Source organism: Manacus candei, unplaced genomic scaffold (assembly GCF_025592945.1).
Source record: "Manacus candei isolate 608988 ecotype Guabito, Panama unplaced genomic scaffold, ASM2559294v1 h1tg000139l, whole genome shotgun sequence".
NCBI classification, from domain to species: Eukaryota; Metazoa; Chordata; class Aves; order Passeriformes; family Pipridae; genus Manacus; species Manacus candei.
Window position 1 is genome coordinate 1,435,624 of NW_026138187.1, and position 20,447 is coordinate 1,456,070.

Here is a 20,447-nt window from a genome sequence, read left to right on the forward strand (position 1 = left end):
GGACAGAGAGGATGGGCCAACCCTCAGTGATGGTCCAGCATCTCCATAGATGATCCTGCATCTTCATGGATGGTCCAGCATCTCCATCACTGCTTTTCACCCTCTTAGGGAAACAGTGGGGAATGGGAAGGGAGGAGGCTGCAATCACCCTGGATCTGGGCTCACACAGGATGCCCAGCACCATCACCTCTTCCTTCCTATTCCCTATCCATTCCTAGATTTTCACCCAGATTTTCTGGTCCCAACCACCAGGAAAACCGGCTAATTTGCATTCTCAGAGGATTTGGAGCCTCCCAAGGCTGCGGGTTAGTTGGGCACCTAAGGAGAGATAATCTGGTGAGCAGCTCCACCTGCCTGAGGTTAGGGAAGGACGTCTGGCAAAGGGAGACCAGTTTAGGACCATCCCCGGTCTGCTGGTGTTACTGGGGCAGCCAGGTATGTACTGATCTCGAATTTGAGCAGGTGAGTGGGGCCACGAAGAGTGTAAGGGAGGGATGGGTTGAGTTTAGATCCTTAGGCAGGAATAAACCCCAGGATGTGGCTGTCGGAGGGAGCGGATCTGCATTTCACAGGCAGCGGTGCCGGGGATGTTGTGACAGTTTTCTGGCAGCTCCTGTCTCATCCTCCTCCCCTGTGGGATCCCGAGAGGGGGAAGAGAGATTGTTAATGGGAGGGATGAGCCGAGGTGGGTTTCTGTGGGTTGGTTTGTTTTACAGCAGCAAATTTTCCCAACTCTTTTCCGGGCACACGGGGTGGGAAGGAGGGGGGTGGGGGGTGATTCCTGCTGGGCTGGCAGGAGCAGGAGAATGGAGGGGGGGGTGGAGGGGAAGCTTTGGCTCCCCAGGAGCCACCTGGAGTTAGGAAAAAATGCTGATTTTTTTTCTTTTTTCAAACATTTGTTTTAAATATTTTGCCCCTGGAAAGCTGTGGGGTGACAGATATTTCAGTGTCCAGGAACTCCTGATGATTCTATCCATGTTTAAGTGCAATCTCTCCCAGCCCAAGGGACTTGCTCGGTGCTGAGTGGGTGTTTTTTCTCTTTTCCATCCCAAACAGGGTAAATTTTCCAGAGGGCTCTTGTCCCCCCTTAAATTCCAGGGCCATCACTGCAGGTTTGCAGAAGCTGAGGAGCCACAGGAGGTTTTAAACATCAGGAAAAGGGAGGGAATGGCTGAAGGAATTAAAGGAAGGAGAAGGGGCTCCTGCCTGTCAGGTCTTTTCCCATCATTTCTGCTTGGTCAAGCAGGGCTGCAGAGGGAGCTGATGAAGTGGGATGTGACAGGTCATCACGTGGATCTGCCAAGCTCTGGGAGTTCTCTTGGGTTTTGGATTGCAAGGGTTGAGCTTTGGGGAAAGAAAACAGTATTTGAGGGGAATGCTGGGAAGGCTCATCTCCACCAAGACCCTTCCTGGACGGGCTCTTTGCCCTTTGAGTCCTCCCTCCTCACAGGAGTGAAGGTTACTGAGCCTGTTTGAGCTCCCAGCCAGCAGGAAAGGGAGGGTTTTGCAGGAATTTGAAGTGGAAACAGGTTCTTCCCAGTTCCTGCAGCATCCAAACGTTGGTGTCCATCACCAAGAGGCCCTTTCCCCCTGCCCCAGAGGAGTGGGGCCGAGAAAACACTTGTTTGTGGACAATCCTGGCTCTTCATCCTGCGGTGAATGTTTTTTAGAGGGAGATGTACAGATTGGAGGTTCAGCACATGAAACAGCTCTGATTCCATCTCTCATTGCAACACCTGAGAGCTGGTGCTGAATCCATGGGGTGTTTTGTTTTTCCTAGATCCCTAAGTTGGTGATTTTTGGTAGCAAGAAAGTCCCACCCAATATTCCCACCTTCACCTTCCTCCCCAGAGCAAGGAGCAGCAGCAGGACCCCAGTTCATGAGTGGGGCCTGGCAGATTCCCACTTAGATCCTCAGCTTTGTAATTCCAGGCCAGGAATTCTCCTGGCAGCCTGTGCCAGCCCCTCTGCTGTGGGCAAGGCTCACCTTTGGGGTCAGATGACCTCAGTTTGGGGTCAGGAAAGTATGTCAAGACACAGGGAACAGCTTGAATCCTTGTTCCTGTGTAGTTATATTATATTTATATGCATATTAATATCATATTTAAATTCATATTGATATGTAGGTGTTTCCATTCTGGTTTTTTCTCTACCTGAGTGCAGGAAGAGGAATGTTCAGTCCATGCACACCCTTTATCTCCTTCCTAGGAGTGGTGGCACCAACTGAAGCAGCTCCCTTCTCACCTTTCCAAGGCCCAGTAAATCCTATTTTATTGGAGGTGAAAACATGGCTCCAGACTCAGTTTTCATTGGAACTCATCCCCTCTCCCTCCCAGCAGCCCAGCCCTGCTGCAGCTGATGCTCTCCTCGAGCATCTCTGCACCCACAGCTCGATGGAGGAGCCTCGATCCCCCTCAGATCCTGCTGTGGGTGTTGAAATGGGTGATTTTTAAGAGCAAAGATGGAACTCGAGCCCCCTCCATCCCTCTTGGTGCATTCCTAAATGAAACACGGGCGCCACTGTCCTCTTCTGGCAGGAGCTGTCATACCACAGCCACTTGCCAAGACCTGCAGGACCCTTTTTTGGGATGAATGAGCCACGTTCCCTCCCTCCCCCCTGCAGAGAACCCCAATTCCTCAGCAGCACAGTCCTGGATTTGGGGCTGGATGCAGCCAGTGGATCTCTGGGTTGTCCCAAATCGTGGTGAGATTTAAATAAATGTGTCGTGCTGTAAAAATCCTCCTGGATGAAGCTGCTGTATTTCCATCCCCCAGACAGGGGCACTGTTGGATTTAATGCCTGGTACGAGCTATTTTGATCTTTTTTTGTGGTTTACTGTCCACTGAAGCTTCTCCAGAAGGGGTACACTTTCCCTGCAAGGTGAATTTAAGATTACTGACAGTAACTTTAATTTTCTTGGTCGTTTTTTCAGAGTCACCCGTGGCCGACAAGAGCCAGTAACCAAAGAGCAGACAGAGACTGCTGCTTTGGAGACACCAGCAAGCTCTTCTGGCTGTTCCAAGGCTCCAGCTGCTGCAGGAGCATGATTTGGAGGCTCAGCTGAAGGAACCTGAACAGGCAGAGCTGCTCCCTCAGGCTGTGGATGGAAAGAGGAGTGAAGGGAACAAACCTGCACCTCCCACACCCCGTGTGAGGGATGTTTTGGCAGCTCAACCCTCTCGTGCCTCAGTTTCCCCACCTGTAATCTCGCTTTGGAAAGGGTTCTGAGACAAGGAAGTGATGCTGTGCTTGACCTTGTGACTCCATAAAGCAAGAATGTCCATTCAGGATGGATGTTGGCTCATCCTTGTCTCCTGCACCTCCCAGGAGGAGCTTCCCCTCCCCTGAGCCCAGTTACAGCCACCCCCTTGCCTTCCTCCTGGCTGTCCCCAGCATGTGCAGAGAGAAGAAAGGACCTAATTTCCCACTTTCCTCCCCCTCCTCCATATTTCCTTGGTTTCCAGGGGCTCCCAAGGGGAAGAATTTCATTATGACCTTGCTTCAGCCTTTCATTTTCCACCCGTGTGGTTTTGCTTCCCCCATTATCTGAAAAGAAACCATCTCCCTCTCCTTTCCTTCAGCCCAGAGAAGCTGTGGGTGCCTCATTGCTGGAAGTGTCCCAGGCCAGGTTGCTTGGAGCAGCCTGGGCTAGTGGAAGGTGTCCCTGCCCACAGAAGGAGATGAGCTGTGAGGTCCCTCCCAACCCAAACCATTTTGTGATTCCCCATCCTTTGGCTGAAGAAAAATGATGCAGCAACGACCCTTCAGGGAGGAGACTGTTGGGGGATTAAATTCAGGCTGGAGAAGGATCCTTTGATGCCATCCTCCATGGACAGGGGGGTGAGATGCTGCTCTCCCCAGGGAGCAGACATGTGCCCTGGTCAGAGGTGCTGGGAGTCTCCTATTACTGATACAGAATAGCCTGATTTTGGTGACCAGGAGCTGCTGTGACGTGGGTTGGGGTTATCCAAACCCATCGGGGAGGTGACAGGCACGGAACAGGAGCTGAGGAAGCATCGAATTGGGCATCAAGTCCCGCAGGGAGGGACTTCACTGGGGTCACTGTAGGGTCTGGGTTGATCAGTGATGGTGTCTGTGGACAGTCTGACGAGGGGAGGGGGATCAGATTGCCCCACCGTGGGCATGAGGGATTGCATAGCCCAGGCCATGAAATCAGAGTGGGCAGAGAAAGTGGTAATGGAAGGTTAGAGAAGGTGGAGAGCTGGGAAAAGGGGCCTCAGGGCACAGGGACCATCCTCCTTCCATCAAAGAGCTGGTCCAGAGGCTGGGATGTCACTCCTGGCTCTGTCCTAAATGCTCTTCACCTCCTCTGTGTATTGGGGAAGTGGTTGGGGTATCTGACACCTCAAAATCAAAGTAATAGATGGAGAGTTCTCCTGTGTGAGCATCCCCTGTTTTCCCTCTGACTGGCAGGAGCCAACCCCAAAGCACAGGGGTGGTGGAATCCAAGGTGTTTACCAGAACACTCACTCCCACAGACTTTGGTTCCCTTTAACAGCTCTGCAGATGGACTCAGGACGGGGATTTAGAGCTCAGGAGGGAGCAGTGGACGGGACAGACCCGGCTCAGTGTCGGGCAGACACCGGAGTGCTGCCCACAGACCAGGAGGGAAACGTGGCTGGGGAAGGGAAGAGGGAAAATCGCTGTCCCAGCTGAAACAGCAGCGGGTGGCAGTGCCAGCCTGCCCACAGCCCAGGCAGCTGCTGCCTTATCCCAGCTGGGAATGCTCTACCAAGGCAGATGCCAGAACTCTCTTAGCACTGGGGCAGTGGCCGAGTCAGGGAACGGGGAACCCCCAAATCTCCTTTCACTGACTCAGTCTCAGCTTTCCCTTCTCCTGGGCTGGTTTTTGGGGATGTTGGGAACCCCAAGTCCCAAGTGCAGAACCCCTCCCTTTTTCTCCTCTCTCAGCCTTCCCCACCCCTCTCCACCTGCCAGGGACCCACTGGAGCGTGGCTGGAGTGGAGCTGCTGGCGCTTGGCTGCTCCCAGCACCGGCTGCTCCCGCCGGGCCGGGCAGATGGCAGGCAGGGCACGGCACATCCTGCAGAAAAACACGCTGGAAAGCTTTTGTTTTGCTGCCTGGAGCTTCTCTTTCAGGTTTCCAGGGCATCGAGGGGGCTCTGGGAGCAGGAGCAGCCCTGGTGTGAGGGGGGAAGTGTCTGGCCCTCCTCAGGGAGGGCTCAGGGTGGCAGGTGATCCCTTGGGTTGCTCCGGATGGATTTGGGCATCACCTGAGGAGAGGCTGGGTTCAGCTTTGAGGCTTTTGGTGATGATCAGATATAAGTCCTGCAAAGTAGGAAAATAAAGCAGAAAAAAATCCCAAGTGGGACAGAAAGCAGTGAGCAGGAAGGTGATGGAGATGGTGATGAGGAGGGAGAAACACAATCCACCTGAGTGGGTGCATAATTTATTCCCTCATTAGCTTTTAATGAGCCAGCTTTTTGTATCAAGTCTTCTGACGTCCTTGTAACAACTTCAGGCCTTTCTGTGGAGCATCACCCTCTCTGGGTGTTCCTGTGCCACTTGCCATGCAAACATGACTCTCGATATGTCCCGTGCCTTCGTTACCACCATTCAGCTGAACGAGTAATTAATGAGATTCCCCATTGCTGTGGTGTAACTGTAACCCCTGGGAAATTCCCACCTCTGAGGGGGCTGGGCAGGCACGGCCTTGGGTGGTGCTTGAAGGAGGAGGGAGGACTTTGGATTCCTGCTGGGTTGGGTTAAAGCAAAATGGCCAAGCTGATGATTTGGGCAAGCCATGGACCTTTCATGCTACCTCTTGCTGTCCATGATTTCTGCAGGACTGGAGGATATACCTGATATTAAGATGCAGTCAGCTCAGAGAGAGCAAGGAGAGGTGGAGAAGACCCATCCACGCTGGTCAACAAGCTGATGGCCACGCTGCAGCTCCAGGGTGCACCTTCCTCCCACCCTCCTCACCAGAAGATGATGGGCTTAACTCATCCCATGGATTCTTGGGATAAAGATGACCAGGACACTACCACAGGCTTGGAAGGACCCACCAAAGCAACCAAAATCTCCTGTAGCTGGTGCTTGGTGGGAACGAGGTGGGTCTTTGCTATTGAGAAGACCCCTCTGTGACCCTGGAGCGTGTTCCCTCTTCCCCAGCATCACTGGTGCTGCTTGGAGCTGAATGCAGAGCTCCTTTGGGAGTTTTCCACAGGGTGGGATGCTCAGTGTCTCCTGAAAAATCCCTTGAAAGGCTCCCAGGGCCTCCCTGGGACATGGAGGGGCCACAAGTCAACCGGACCCCACAGTTCTGAACTCATTTCCCTAAAGCCTTGCACAGGGAAGAGAGTGAGACCAGGGCCCAATCCCAAGGTTGTGCAGCTCCTGTTGAGGCAGGAACGTGCCTTGGTGGGACCAGGAGCCTGGACCAAGACCCATATATTGCCAGGCAAGAACTGCTGGACTCTTTGGTGCCATTAGGTCTTAAAATACAAATGCTGCTTCTTAAAACAGGTGTTGCTGCCCAGTGGGAAAGTCTGAATGTCAAGGGAATCCCTCACCCCATGTGGGGATAAATCTGTTCCCAAGTACTAAAACTCTCCCTGGGAGGGTTCAGCTCAGGACCTGGGCTCTTGGGGGTCCAACCTCTGCCTTGGGGGTGGTTCCTGAGGAGTCTGGGGGTTTTTTTGGGGTCAGTTGTTACCCTGTGTGTGAAGATGCACCAGAGCCCTGGTTGCAGCACTGTGTTTCCTTTAAAGCCAAGGACAGCAAGGCAAGGTAGGGTTTCACGAGGGTGTAGGATTTCTGAATCTGAGTCTTTCCTGAGACAAACTCTAATCCTCACCTGCGTGTCAGAGACGTGCAGGCACTCGCCACGTCCAGAGCCACCCAGGATCCTCCTATTGCTCAGGGAAGGGCTGTCATTTGGGCTGGTTGAACAACACTGGAGGTGAGTGACTGGTTTTAATTGTATTTATTGTGCTTATAGAAGCCTGGAGGACATTGATGATATAATGGAAATATAACCATTATAGCCCAACATCCATGGAAAGTTCCCACCTACATTAAGCCACTTATTTTACTCTGTTATCACTAGGATATGAGAGAATCACCTGGTTGAAAAGGTTTCCCTTTATCTCCAGCTAAACTGATGTTTGACTCATGTTTTTATACCAAATTGTGCTGATACAGGATTTTTGGCTGCTCTTGGTTTTGTGCCTCAGCCTACTCAGAAACACTCTGTGCTTTGAGCATTTACAGCCTCTGTTTCTCTTCCAAGGCTTAAATAAAGTGGTCACTTTTAGCTGTGATCTTTTTAATGTGTTTGAATGATTTGCCAGGCTTCCATCAGAAAATCCTCAGCTGCTGTAAATCTGCTTAATGGCAACATGTGTGAGAAACGTTGAAGACCTCGAAACACTCCCAGAAAATCTTAGTTGCCTCCTTCAGCCTGCTCCAATTAAACCACAAGGACCTGGGGTGAAAAGAGTGTTTCTGGCAGGCTGAAATCCAGGGTGCCAAGCAGTCACTGAAAGCCCAAAGCAGTGGCAGGAGTGTGTGTTCTGTGGGGATGAATTAAGTGGGGAGGGAATGGGATGCAGGTGTGATTGATACCAGGTTCAGGCTGCAATAATAACAGTTCGTGGGGTGTTTCCTTTTAGGTGGGTTTGGAAATGAAAGGGGTGTTTTAGGTGATCCTAGGGGAGGGAATGTGGGAATTCTCACTGGGTCAGTGTGGGGAGGGTTAATGGGAATACTGGGTCAAAACTGCTGCTGGTTCGAGTGGGTTTGGTACAGTTTGTGTTTAGTGGTGAAGGATAACGGGGTTTTCAGAGAGTCTGGGTTTGGTTGTCTTCCCTGGTCTTGTGGGTCCTGCTGCTGGCTCAGTGCTCAGTGCTTGCACTGACAGCACTTCCATCCTCCAAATTCTCGTGGATAAGTCCATAGAAAATGAGTCCCTGGGGATAAGGACTGGGGGGAAGAGCTCAGAGATGCCAGAGACTTTCCTTGGTTGGTGTTGGGTGCAAGTTCAATCAAGTGGCACCCCAGATTTACTCCAGAACTGTTAGTTCCTGTTTGCTGTGTGATGAATTCCATGGTCTCAGTGGGAGACAATCCCTGTAGAGACTCTAGAAATTTCCATCCAAGCAAAGCCTCAACCAAATAAAGCCTAATTTTTAATGGGGAAAAAATTATTGTCTTGCTGATTCCCAGAGAAATAGGGTTTGGTCTCCTTGGTTGAGCTGTTCCCTTTTACATCTCCCCCAGTCCCAAAATGGCTTAAACCTGCAGTTTTTACAGCCAAGATTCTATGTCTGGGCCCCATGGCTGATTTTCCATTGCATCCCAAGATGGAATTCAGCTCATGGTATGCACAGGGAAAACTGGTTTTGCCCTGGTCGTGTCAGGGCTCCCCCAGGTGTGGAGAAGGGACCAGGACCCCCCTGACCCAGGGTGGCCACACACCCCCCAGGCTTGGCTGCCTTGGGGCATGGCTGGATCTGTTTTCAGAGGTCATGGGAAGGAGATTGGGAAACTGCTCCAAGGCAAAATCAGCTACAACTTGGTATGAGAAGCCTGAGGCTGCCAGGGAAAAAGGGCCCCAAGGGGCAGCTTTTTGCTTTGTCTGACCTTTGAGATGTCCTTTTCCCCACGGTTATGGGGAGATTTTCCAGACTTGAGTTTCCAGGATCTAGTTTTCTTTTTATTTGCTTGGGTTTTCTCTGGAGCAGCACCTCTGGGAGACCCCAACTTTGCACACCCCCCACACCCCTGTTCTTGGGATGCCCTGAAAGGGCTCAGTACAGGCTGAGCTCAATATTTTCCTTTCCCAATTCAACGGCACAGCATGGAAACCTGCCCCAATTACACAGGATGAAATAAAGCTTGAGGGAAAAGCTCAGCATCCCAAGATGCTGGCATGAGGATTCAGGATGCAGATGACTTTTGGAGGTCAGCCTAGAAATGCCCTGGCTGATGCTCCCCCAGTCCTCAGTGTCTGATCCCTTCCCAGGGTGTTACCCGTGGTTTTACCTTTGCTTGTGAAGTTTTGGGACAGGGAGGGAAGGGAGAGGTCCCTGCAGGGGCTGGGGGGAGAAATGGAAATGGTTGTGGTTTCATTAAATCCTTCTGGAAAAGGAGGCAGGGAGTTGAAACATCTGCCTGGACAGGGGACAGTGGGTGATGGTCACACCCCAGTGGATCTTCGGAATAACAGAGGGATTGTGGCCACATCCAGAACCTCTGCCCAGCACCTGCCAGGGGCTGCTCCAGGCTGGTTCCAAGGCACAGCCAGGATCCAGAGGGGTACATCAGGGTGTGACCCCCCACAGGGGTTCGTGGAGGAACAGGCTCCCCTGATCATATAAAAACAAGATGGAAAAAGCCCTCTGGGGAGGCAGTTCCTGCTCCTGAAGTTCCAGGACTTTGGGAACTCCTGCAATGGTGATCACAGGCTCCTGGGAACGGGGGATTTTCCCGTGTACCGGAGCAAAGCCAGGCCCAGATGTTGGAAAAGTGCCTGGACAAAGGGCCCCATGGCCAGCAGAGCCCTGGGTGCCTCCACCTGGCTGGTTCCTTTGTGTGTGGCCGTGCTGGGGGTGGGAGCAGTGGAGACCCCTGTTTTTCCAGCTGCTCCTTCCTTGGGTGCAAATAAAGACGGTCCCTGTGAGACCAGCACTGTCCCAGCAAGCAGCTCTGCATGGAGGGGACAGAAAAGGTCTCATCTGAGCATCACCTCCTCCTCCTCCTCCTCCTCTGCTTCAGGCTGCTCCTTCCTCGCCCTTACTTGCCAAGCAAACACCGTGGAACACTTTTGGAGACGTGTAAGAGGTGGCTGGAAGTCCTGGGCGCCGCTGCTGCTGCCGGGCAGGGCCCAGGGAGGGAGCAAAGAACCCATTTCAGGCACAAGGAGAACGAGGGCAAGGAGTCCCACTGGGCTCACGTGGGCACTGGCACCGCCGTTCCGCAGGAGAGGCTGGAGCAGCCCAGCCCTGCCCGGGAGAGGGGAAGGGGCAGCACGGCTGGGCAGCCCCCCCTGGCACGGGGATGGGAACGGGGGGACGGGGGTCCCCTCGCGCTGGAGGAAGATGAGGACGATGCAAAAGCCGGGTTTGTTGCTCCCTTCTTGGTTGGGTTGTGGTGGGGTGAACGTGGGGGACAGGGGGGAGGAGAGGCTGGTGAGTGGGTTTGGGGCAGTCGGGCGCTGTTTCCCTCTTTTTTTGGGGGGTATTTTTTGGGTCGTGGTGACCACAGGGGAAGTTTGGTTTGTCCTTGGAGGAAGAGGGAGGGTGAAGTGCTGCCGATCCCAGAGGGTGTGCTGGATGAACCCCGGTTTACCAGGAGTCAGAGGGTCTCATTGGCACCATCTCAATTACTTAATTACTCTTAATTATTTTTTGCTGCCGGGTCCAGATCACAGTGTCTTCACCTGGGGGGGTCTGTGGGTTGGTGGGATGTGCTGGGGGGTGCCCTGATCTGTGCACTGGCTCTGGCTCAGCGTGTGATGCCACAAACCCTGAGCGACACCGGGACCCCAAACCTACCACGGGCTCCTCTTAGTGCTGCTGCTGCAAACCTTGGGATCGATGCAGGAACCTGTCTGACCCGATTAGCAGCTTCCTATTGCTTTCCATTCATCCCTTCGATCCGTTTTTGGCTCTGGCCACCGTCCTCCTCCAGGGTTTGCTGCCAGTGCGGATTTTGAGGGGGGACAAAGTCATTTGCTCACCCCCAGGAGCAGACTGAGGTTGCAGCTCTGAGCTCCTGCTGCTGGGTCAGGGAGGGGGCTTTGCCTCTATCCCAGCACTTTTGGGCAGCCTGGGAAAGTTTCCCATCGATTTGGAATCGAGTTCTTTATCGTGTTACAGGGCAGTAAGCAGAAGGGGGGTGAGGGGTGGCTGCCTGCCCTGGCCCCAGCCAGGCGCCCGGGTGGAGCCAGGATGCTCAGGAGGGAAGAGCTCCCTCCAGGCACCCACTTCCTCACATCTCTTCAGGTCCAGGCTTATCAAAGCCCTTCCAAAGTGCTTTGTGTCCATGTTTCATTCATCAGATGCTCCCTAAAGTGTGTCAAACCCTTGGCAGCACCAACTGCTCCATGAATCCCAGCACAGAGCAGACCTTCAGCCTCCAAAGGGCCATTTCAGCACCCCCAAAAGCCACCACAGCACCCTCAGAGTCAAAAACCCATCTCAGTCTTCCTGAATCAGGTTAAAATCCCGACTCTGAGCCCCGGGCAGAGGAGGAGGGCTCAGCTGCAGCCAAGCCTGGCCTGGACCCAGATGGTCCCCATTCCTTCAGCCCTGCAGAGCCCATTTCATCCCACCTGGCTTTCCCATTTTCCTGCTGTCTGTGCTGGGCTGCAGCAGCTTTCAGGCACACCTGGTGTGGGACCACGTTGGCTCTGAGCAGGAACTCTCCCTCACTTGTTATTAAATTACGTCCTGACCCGGTTAATCCATAGCTGATTAATTTTGGACTCCATGGCTGGGTATAAGGAAGGTTTCATCTGTCTCGTGGCGTGTCCTGTGTGTCCCGGGCTCTCTGATAATCTGATTTTTTTTCATATAAAAAATTACGGGCGGAAAAATCAGACTGAGGTCTGAGAAGTTGGGAGGGTTACAGGGCTCTGGCTGGGGGTGTTTTTGTGCCTGCTGTGGGGGTCAGCAGGGATGGACACCTCCATCCCAGTGCCAGGAATCCAGTTTGGGATCTTCCTTCTGTACATCTTTTCCCAGAGAGCTCCGTCCTGGCTGGATTAGCACAGCACCAGATCTGGGGAAACTGAGGCACGGAGAGGGAAGTAGCTCATAGGGGTTGGTGGTGCTTGTTTCAGGCTGATCCTTTATCTCCTGGTGCAACTGCATAGAATTCCAGGCTGGTTTGGGTTGGAAGGGACACCTTCCACTAGCCCAGGTTGCTCCAAGCCCCATCCAAAGGGACCTTGGACCCTACCAAGGATGGGGCAGCCACAGTTTCTCTGGCCAGCCTGTGCCAGGCCTCCCCACCCTCACAGGGAAGGATTTCTCCTTAATATCCCACCCAAACCTGCCCTCTGGCCGTTTAAAGAGAATGTGTGGGTTTAAATATTAGAAGTACTACTCTGCTTTGCCTCAGACACACTTTAACCTCTGCTTTAAAAACAAAGGAGTCTCACAACCAGCTGCTCCCGAGCCCTGGAATCCTTCATTGCCACGGGGCAGGAGAAACCCTGGGATTGCCAAATATTTCAGTGTGTTTTGGCCCCCTTTCCATTTCTCCACTATTCCCATATTGAGGACTTCAGACCAGAGGCAGCTTTTCCCAGACCCCTGTCATCCCCTGGAAGATTGGAATTGTTCTTTCCTGTATTTTTATCGTTCACAGACTACCAGCATCTCCCCTCCTGCTCGTTCCCTCACAGCTGCACACATTTGCCTGGAGTTTAAACAGCTCGATTCACAAACACCTCTTCTGAGCCCCGAAGTTTTGCAGGATCTCCCCCTGCAGCTCCTTGTTTTCCTTCCAGAGGTGATTCCTGCCCTGCCCCACCCATGACAGATGCCCTGGGCACCTCACTAAGCCTCCAAGGACTCTCTGTGCCTGAGCCAGAGCTCAAATATTAATAACCTCAGCCCTAAATCGAGGGCATTGAAGTGTTTAACTTGTGGGTTTGCATATTGCACATCCTGAAGTCCCCTCATGATGCAGGGGGATGGTGTTTGCTAATTGAGGGGCACTTCAATTAGCAGGGAAAAAGAAAAAATTCCCACTGTGGAGGTGGAGTGGAGCCACCTCAGCTCCATCCCAGAGCCATGGGGCTGGAATAGAGCTGAACTCCAGGTAATTAGTGCTGCAAAGAGAGAGAATAATTAGCAAAGGCTCATTACTGTGGTGAATTGCTCTGTGGACCAAAGCTGGTGCCTGGCACAGGGCAAAGCCCAGCCCACATGGATTTCCAGAAGCATCATTTTGCTTGGGAATTAGGGAAAACCCAGCTGAAGTGTCACTACCTTTTTATGTTCCAGGACCACTCCCCACTCCTGTCTTCTCTTCCTTGTTCCCACCCTACTCCAGCTCATCCCGTGTCAGATCCCAGGGAAATGGTGACAAGCTGCACTTTTCCCCCCGGGGAAAATGAAGCTCCCTGTGCAAACAATAATTCAGGGACCTGCTGCCAAAAGTCCCTCCTTTGCCAAGTAATCCCTCTCTGCACTGGGTGGGGCTGGGGGTGTCCAGCTCTCTCCCCTCTGGTGCCAGAGCTGTGTGTGCAGAGCTGCTGGGCAGTGCTCCCCTGCCATCACTCACTGCATCCTGGTCCCTCCTGGATGCAGAACACCCTTTGGGGTCCAAATCTGGGATAAATTCCAGCAGCACTGGGGACACCAGGAGCGCAGAGCAGAGGATTAGAGGGAAAGAAGCACCAGAGGAATGCCTGGAGCAGCCTGGCTGGGGGAGGTTGAAATCCTAGTGCCAAAGGCTTTTTAAAGTCACCTTGGCTGAACACAAAGGCAGAATTTCCTGAGGGTGTCCAGGGTGCAGCCAAACCCTCCGGAGAGGGAGTTGTGTAACCGCCCTATTTCTTGGAGGCAACGATGTCATTCCGGGCATCTCCCCCCCGTCCCCGTCTCCCCTGGACCACAACCCTGCTCTGACTGCAGGGACATTCCTGTTAACAGCAGGGTTTTGCTAAAGCTTCTCAGCCCCAGCACAAGCCAGATCAGCGGGGCCTCTGGGTGGTTTTCATTCCCTGCATTTCCCTTGGCCACAGATGTTCTTTGTCTGGGTGCAGGATGTGACCCTGGTTAGTTCTGGGCAGATGTTAGGGACAAAAAACCTCAAATGAGGTCAGACTTCGCCTATAAACCCGATCACCCTGTGGTCAAAGCCCTGCCAAAGCTGGGTTTGAAGGGGAAATGGACACAGGGTGAATTGGAGTGCCAAGAATATCAATTTAATTCCTTTTTTCTCAATAGAGCCTCAGCTGCCTCAATGGGATGAGAGGAAATGAAAGGACTGTAATCCATACAGGTGCAGAAGGGGTGCATAAAATGATAAAGCAGCCCTGAAGGGCCTGATCAAAGGTCTGGATAATCTCATGTCCCCTTTCCATCACAGAAGGCCATGGATGAGTATGGGATGCTCCAAGCTGGGCTCTCCTCTGGGACAGGGAGGCTTAATGTGCTCATTAACGTCACAGGGCGGGAGAAACACCTCAGAGGACAGCCAAGGGTGCTGCAGGGAGGGAAATCGAGGTGACCGTGTCCCTCAAGAGCAAAAGAACGTCACCGTGGAGGAATCCAGGCTGAAGCACACGGGGAGAAATGTGCCACTCCCTCCTCTGCCTTCCCAAATGCCTGGCAGGAGGACGAGGGGACGAAGGAGGAGGACGAGGAGGGTGGGAAGGTAACCTGGGTGAAGGTAGGGGTGGGATCCACCCAAGAGGGATGAAACCCCTGTGGAGCACCCAAGATGAGGATGGCCATGAGCATGGAATGGAAAGAAAGAAAATATGGGAAAGGAAACCCAAAATCCCAGTTATTTTGGTGAATGGTGCCAACCTGCCCCGTCCCATCTGCCCTGAGTGTTCAATGATTTATGAGTTAATTACCAGAGCTGATAAATCCAGCGCCTAGCTGGGATCCAGGCGTGAGGAAGGGGCACAACCCCTCTCCCTTGTTCCCCAGTGATGCCCTCAGCAGGGCTGTGCCAGCTGTACCTGCTGCTGCAACTGGTCCCAGTCATCCCGGGGTGGGAACAGGAGATGTCCCACGTGGTGGTGGCACCGGCCCCTCCTGGAAAAGCTCCCGCTGTCCCCGTGGCCACAGGCAAGAGGTAGGTGGGAACCGGGGGGTGCTTCGACCCTTGGCTTTCCCCTCCCCTTCTCTCTTTCACATCATTATTAGGTATTAGTGCTAAAAGCAGCCCTTTTCTCCTGCTGGGGATCTCTCTCCCGGTGCCAGCGCCGTGCGGGTCCCCGTCCCCGCTCTCAGCCTCTCTCCCGGGGACCAGCTCAGACCTCTCCACGTCACGGACAGGACCTGTCCCCGCTGGACCATCCGGAGCTTTGTTGGGGATTAAAGGTGGCATCAGCCAGCAGGGCACATCCTCCCCTTCTCCTGCCCGGCGGGCGGGCGGGGGCAGGAGCTGGGGGGCCGCGTCCCCCCTCCCCAGGCCAGTGGAACCCGGCAATGGGGTGCCCCCTGCACCTGTCCAGCCCCGTTTCCTCGTGGCCCCTCAGCTGGTTTTAGGGCTCCCGGGGGGATGGCGGCCCCGAACTGTGCCGGGTGCCAGCGCCGTGCCCGCCAAAATCCACCCCCGGCCAATGGCACGGGGAAACTGAGGGAGAGGAGCCTTTCAAACGACATTGGCCGCGTTATCCCAAAGGGATCTTCCCAGGCTATGGCTGGACTGGGTTTTTTTCCACCTCTGCTTTCCCTACACCTCTCGATGTGTGGTTAATGACTCTTCTCCCAGATGCAGAGAGCTTTGGCACCTCCGTGCCCTCTCCAGGTAAGTCCTTGTGGGTGCTCGTTTGGGTGGGCAACGGGAAGAGCCACCCCCCTTCCCATCCCATAAAGGGGTCACAGGGAGGGGATGAGGTGACAGCATTTCCATTTTTCTATAAAACCTTGGAAACAGACAGTTTTTGCCTCGGGAGAGTGAGGGAGATGAAAGTGGGATGAATGGGAAGCGTAGGGAAATTCCAGGTTTTGATGGATACAGAGGGGCTGGTGGGAACCACAGCCCTGATTTCCTGGGATGTGATGGGCAAAACACAAACTCTCCCTCAAAATGACCTTTCTCTTCTCCATTGCTCCCCCTCCCATGGTTTTTATTATTATTATTATTATTTTCTGCAGCCAGGGATTTCTGCTGAAGGATATCAGTTAATCAGATTCCGAGAAGCAGATGTTGGGTGATTTAGGAGGAAAAAAAGAGGCAACTTTCTAGTTCAAACCTCGGCCGGAGCGCAGGGAAAAGCTTTGGAAGGGGATTTTGTGGCTTCAGGACAGGCCGTTAATTTTGGTCTAAATGAAAAACAAGACACATAAGGCGGTGTGGGGGCCTGGGGACAGGTGGGGCACGTCTGTCTGGTGTTGGGACAGACAGACATCAGCATATTTGGGGGCTTTAAGGCAGGAAAAGGAACCTCAGAGCCCTGCATCCCGTGGGACGCTGTCCCAAGGGCTTAAAACAGAGCTGAAAATCACCTTTCCATGTCCCAGAGGGGACAATTTTCCACCCTCAGCCCTGCCCATGGTGTGTAAATTGTCCCATCACAGCTCTGTGCCTCAGTTTCCCCACAAGGGATGATGCAGGGGGGGCTTAGTTTGATGTTCATGGAGGCTCCAGAGCAAAGCCAGGTTTGAAGACATCACAATTCCTTCTGCAACCAAAAATCTTGGGATGAAGACATCCCTCAAACAGGGGCTGGGGAACTTTCTTGCCCAGCAGTATTACGAGTTAATAAGCACTTAATGCTTAAAATACCAAGGTCATCTCATGGTGCTGCCTTAGGATGCAATTCCACGGCCAGTTTTAGCTGCTCTGACTTTGTCCCACTGCCAAGAGAAGCTCCTGGGCAGGTGGACCCCTCTGGGCTCTCCCCTCAGGCTGGAGGTGTGATGGGTCAGGTCAACTCCCACATCCACTGAACACTAAAGTCTGATTCAAACTTGTTTTCTTTACTTTTTTTTCGGATTTAAAATCATCTGGGGGGATTTATATTAAGAAAAAAAATAAGGATGCAAGGAGGGAATGATTTGTGCTGCTGTTTCTTTTTTCTTTTATACTTAGTTTTCCCTCAAAAGATCCAAAAGAGCGTTATTTGGGCCAGGCTTGTTGTGGTATCCCTTAGTCTGCCTCCTGATGCTCCTGAAATCAGGGTTATCCACAGCTCTGGGCTGTTGCTCTGATGTTACATTTTGTCCCTCCAGCACCACCTTTCACAGAGTCACCAAATAGTTAACCCTGGGAAGAATCCAACCTCATGAAGAGCTGGTCCTGGGGCTGGAGCAGCTCCAAGCTGGACAGAACTGGGGCTGGAGGGCTCAGGTTTGGAGCTGTTGAGGCTCCTCAGATTTGTAGCACATCACTTTGAGGGGCAAAATCACGTGTCTGCTGCTTCCTCCAGGCATCAGTTCTGCCCCCCTGCCCCAAACGCTCTTTTCTCCATGTCTCCAAGTGGGAAAACTGGCACAAAACCAGCCCAAAGTAGTTCCACAGGGATGGATTCCTAAGAACAGCCGTGCTCTGTGGCTTTGGTTTAAGCAAAGGAACATGGTCTGTAAACAGCTTATCACAAATTTTGGGATTTGTCCCCAAATCCAGAATCTCTGCCGAGGAAAGAGTGAGGTTAAACCCTTGTCTGGGATGTGGATGCTGGTTCCTGTAGGAAGTTTTGCTGCCAGGGCTGTAAAGCTGAGAGGAGAAGAGGGAGGATTTGTACAAGACAGGATGTTGAAGTCTATTTCTGCAACAGATTTGGGTTTTTGGCTTGTCCTACCCCCCTTTCCTGGCTGTGTGTCAGCAAGGATGCACAAATCTGCTTCTGGGGAGGAAAAAACTTCACAGCCCTGAATTAGTTCAGTGAAATTGGGATGCTGAGGCACCGGGAGCAGCTCGGTCTCCACGGGTATCATCTCAGCACTGGGATGGACTGAGCAAACCCTGCACTGGGGCCCATCCTCGTCACAGGACCGGCCCCAGCGTCGCTGCTGCTCCGTGGCCTAAATTGTGTTGCTATTCCTGGCTGTCCAGGGCACCTGGGGTTTTTCACTCCCTTCTGCTGAAGTTCCCTGGGTAAGGAAGCCACTGTGCCCTTGGTGACCCGTGGTCACACAGAGCAGCTCCACGTGCCCCTCTGTCGTGTCTCCTGTCCAGAGAACATATTTGGAGGGAAATAAATCAGGATGTTGAGTTTACTTGGAAAGTTCATTTTGGGGCAAATCTCCCCAGAACTGTTCCATGTTAATACCTGATTTCTCTCCCCGAGGCAGGACAGGTAATTTCCCAGCTCCATAACTTGGTCCCTGGGCTCCTCTTTGACTTTGCTCTGAGTTCAGAGCAATGTCAGTGCCGTGCTGGGGAGATGCCCGGGAAGATTCTGGGGACACAGTGACTGTTCCCGAGCACCTGGCAGAGCCAGTCTGGGAAATTCCCCACCCCATGGCCCAAAAGATGCTCTCCAAGTGACCTGTGTGCTTAGCCCAGTTCAGCATGGTCTCCCTCTGCCTTCCCTTGCAGATCCTCATAGCGTGGGAAAGACTCGAGCTGCCGGCGTCGGATCCGGGGATTTATGCTGCTAATCTGATTAGTGTATGATGGACGTGTCCAGTTGGAAGGAGATGGAGGTGGCACTAGTCAGTTTTGACAACGCTGATCAGATCGTGGAGGATCCCTGTTATTCAAACGACCTCAGCCCCGCCGGGCAGTCGCGGAAGGGCCACCCCAGCTGCGCCAACCTGCTCTCCAACCTGAGGATCCTCATCAACAGCGAGAACGCCAACAATGAGACCATCTTCTCCAGGTTCTCTGCCGAGTTCAGCGACCACCTGGTGGGGGAGAGGGTGGGCATGGATGAGGGGGACCAACGAGTCATCATCAACATCGCCGGGCTGAGGTTTGAGACGCGGCTCAAGACCCTCGACCAGTTCCCTGAGACCTTGCTCGGGGACCCGGAAAAGAGGATGCGCTACTTCGACTCCATGAGGAATGAGTATTTCTTTGACAGGAACAGGCCCAGTTTTGATGGGATCCTGTACTATTACCAGTCTGGTGGGAAAATACGGCGCCCGGCCAACGTCCCCATCGACGTCTTCGCCGATGAAATCACCTTCTATGAGCTGGGCGATGAAGCCATGGACCAGTTCAGGGAGGATGAAGGGTTCATCAAGGATCCTGAGACCCTTTTACCAACCAATGACTTTCACAGGCAATTCTGGCTGCTCTTTGAGTACCCCGAAAGCTCCAGTGCGGCCCGGGGCGTAGCTTTGGTCTCCGTCCTGGTCATTGTCATCTCCATCATCATCTTCTGCATGGAGACCTTGCCGGAGTTCCGAGAGGAAAGGGAGTTCAAGTCTGCCCAGGAGCTTTCTAGGAATGTGACAGACACCTTGCTGGCCCACAGCACCTTCACGGACCCTTTCTTCGTCATAGAGACCGCCTGCATTGTCTGGTTCTCCTTCGAGCTCTTTGTCCGCTTCATCGTGTGCCCCAGCAAGACTGAGTTCTTCAGAAACATCATGAACATCATCGACATCGTGTCCATCATCCCCTACTTCGTGACGCTCACCACCGAGCTGATCCAGCAGAGCGAGCTCAACGGGCAGCAGAACATGTCCTTGGCCATCCTGCGGATCATCCGCCTCGTCCGGGTCTTCCGCATCTTCAAGCTCTCCCGGCACTCCAAGGGGCTGCAGATCCTGGGGCAGACCCTCAAGGCCAGCATGCGGGAGCTGGGCCTGCTCATCTTCTTCCTCTTCATCGGCGTCATCCTCTTCTCCAGCGCCGTTTACTTCGCGGAGGTCGACGAGCCCCAGTCCCACTTCTCCAGCATCCCCGACGGGTTCTGGTGGGCCGTGGTGACCATGACCACGGTGGGCTACGGAGACATGTGTCCCACCACGCTGGGGGGGAAGATCGTGGGCACCCTGTGCGCCATCGCGGGGGTTCTGACCATCGCGCTGCCCGTCCCCGTCATCGTCTCCAACTTCAACTATTTCTACCACAGGGAGACGGAGAACGAGGAGAAGCAGATCCTGCCCGGGGAGGTGGAGCGGCTCCTGGCCAGCGTGGCAACGGGCAACGGCAGCATGGAGTCCCTCAATAAGACCAATGGGGGTTACCCTCGAGACAAGGCCAAAAAATGACCCTTGAGGCCGTGATGGGACTGGGCACTGTCAGGTGGGATTGGCTGGAGAAGGTATCAAATATCTGCATGCTCTGATTTAATTTATTTTTTTTTTTAAACCAAATGTGCTGCTGCTTTTTTTTTTTTTTTCTAGACATTTTTCAATCTCTGATTTCCTGTGGCTGTTCAAATAAATACCATCTTTCTTATCTCTCTGCCCTGCCCATCAGTCTGGTGTTTTTTATTTGATGCTCATCTGCTTTGACATATCTGTCCTCTGTCCGTGGCATCAGAGTGGAATTCCCCACATTCAGAGATTTCCCCCATTTACTGGAGATGAAAAAGGGCAAAATGACATAAAATGCTTTGCTTGGTGGCACCCAACTGGCCAGGGATGAAGGTGGGTCCAGCTCCCTGTTTCTTTAATCCATTGAAATAATTCCTCCCCACCTACCACTTCGGATCTGGGGATCTGACCAATTCCCAGACCTGGACTGCTCTGCCTGGAAAATAAGCTGGCAAAAAGAAATTAGAAGGGATATTTTTAGCTGGATGAGTTCCCTGGTCTGCCTGACTAATTAATTTTGCTGGCACAGCAGTGATGGATGGACCCAAGCCA

General features: G+C 53.1%; 1 protein-coding gene and 1 long non-coding RNA gene across 2 annotated transcripts; both read left to right on the forward strand.

Moving 5' to 3' along the window:
- The first annotated feature begins 364 nt into the window (after positions 1-364).
- LOC127462790 (uncharacterized) lies at positions 365-3,111 on the forward strand. Its single transcript, XR_007900556.1, has 3 exons — positions 365-435; positions 1,057-1,112; positions 2,934-3,111. It is a non-coding gene; the product is annotated as an uncharacterized LOC127462790 (long non-coding RNA).
- Positions 3,112-9,939: 6,828 nt separating this feature from the next.
- Positions 9,940-20,043, forward strand: KCNA10 (potassium voltage-gated channel subfamily A member 10). The gene is made up of 2 exons (XM_051771681.1): positions 9,940-10,107; positions 18,223-20,043. Exon 2 carries the CDS (start codon positions 18,297-18,299, stop codon positions 19,845-19,847), a length of 1,551 nt encoding a protein of 516 aa, XP_051627641.1. The 5' UTR covers positions 9,940-10,107; positions 18,223-18,296; the 3' UTR covers positions 19,848-20,043.
- Positions 20,044-20,447: the final 404 nt, after the last annotated feature.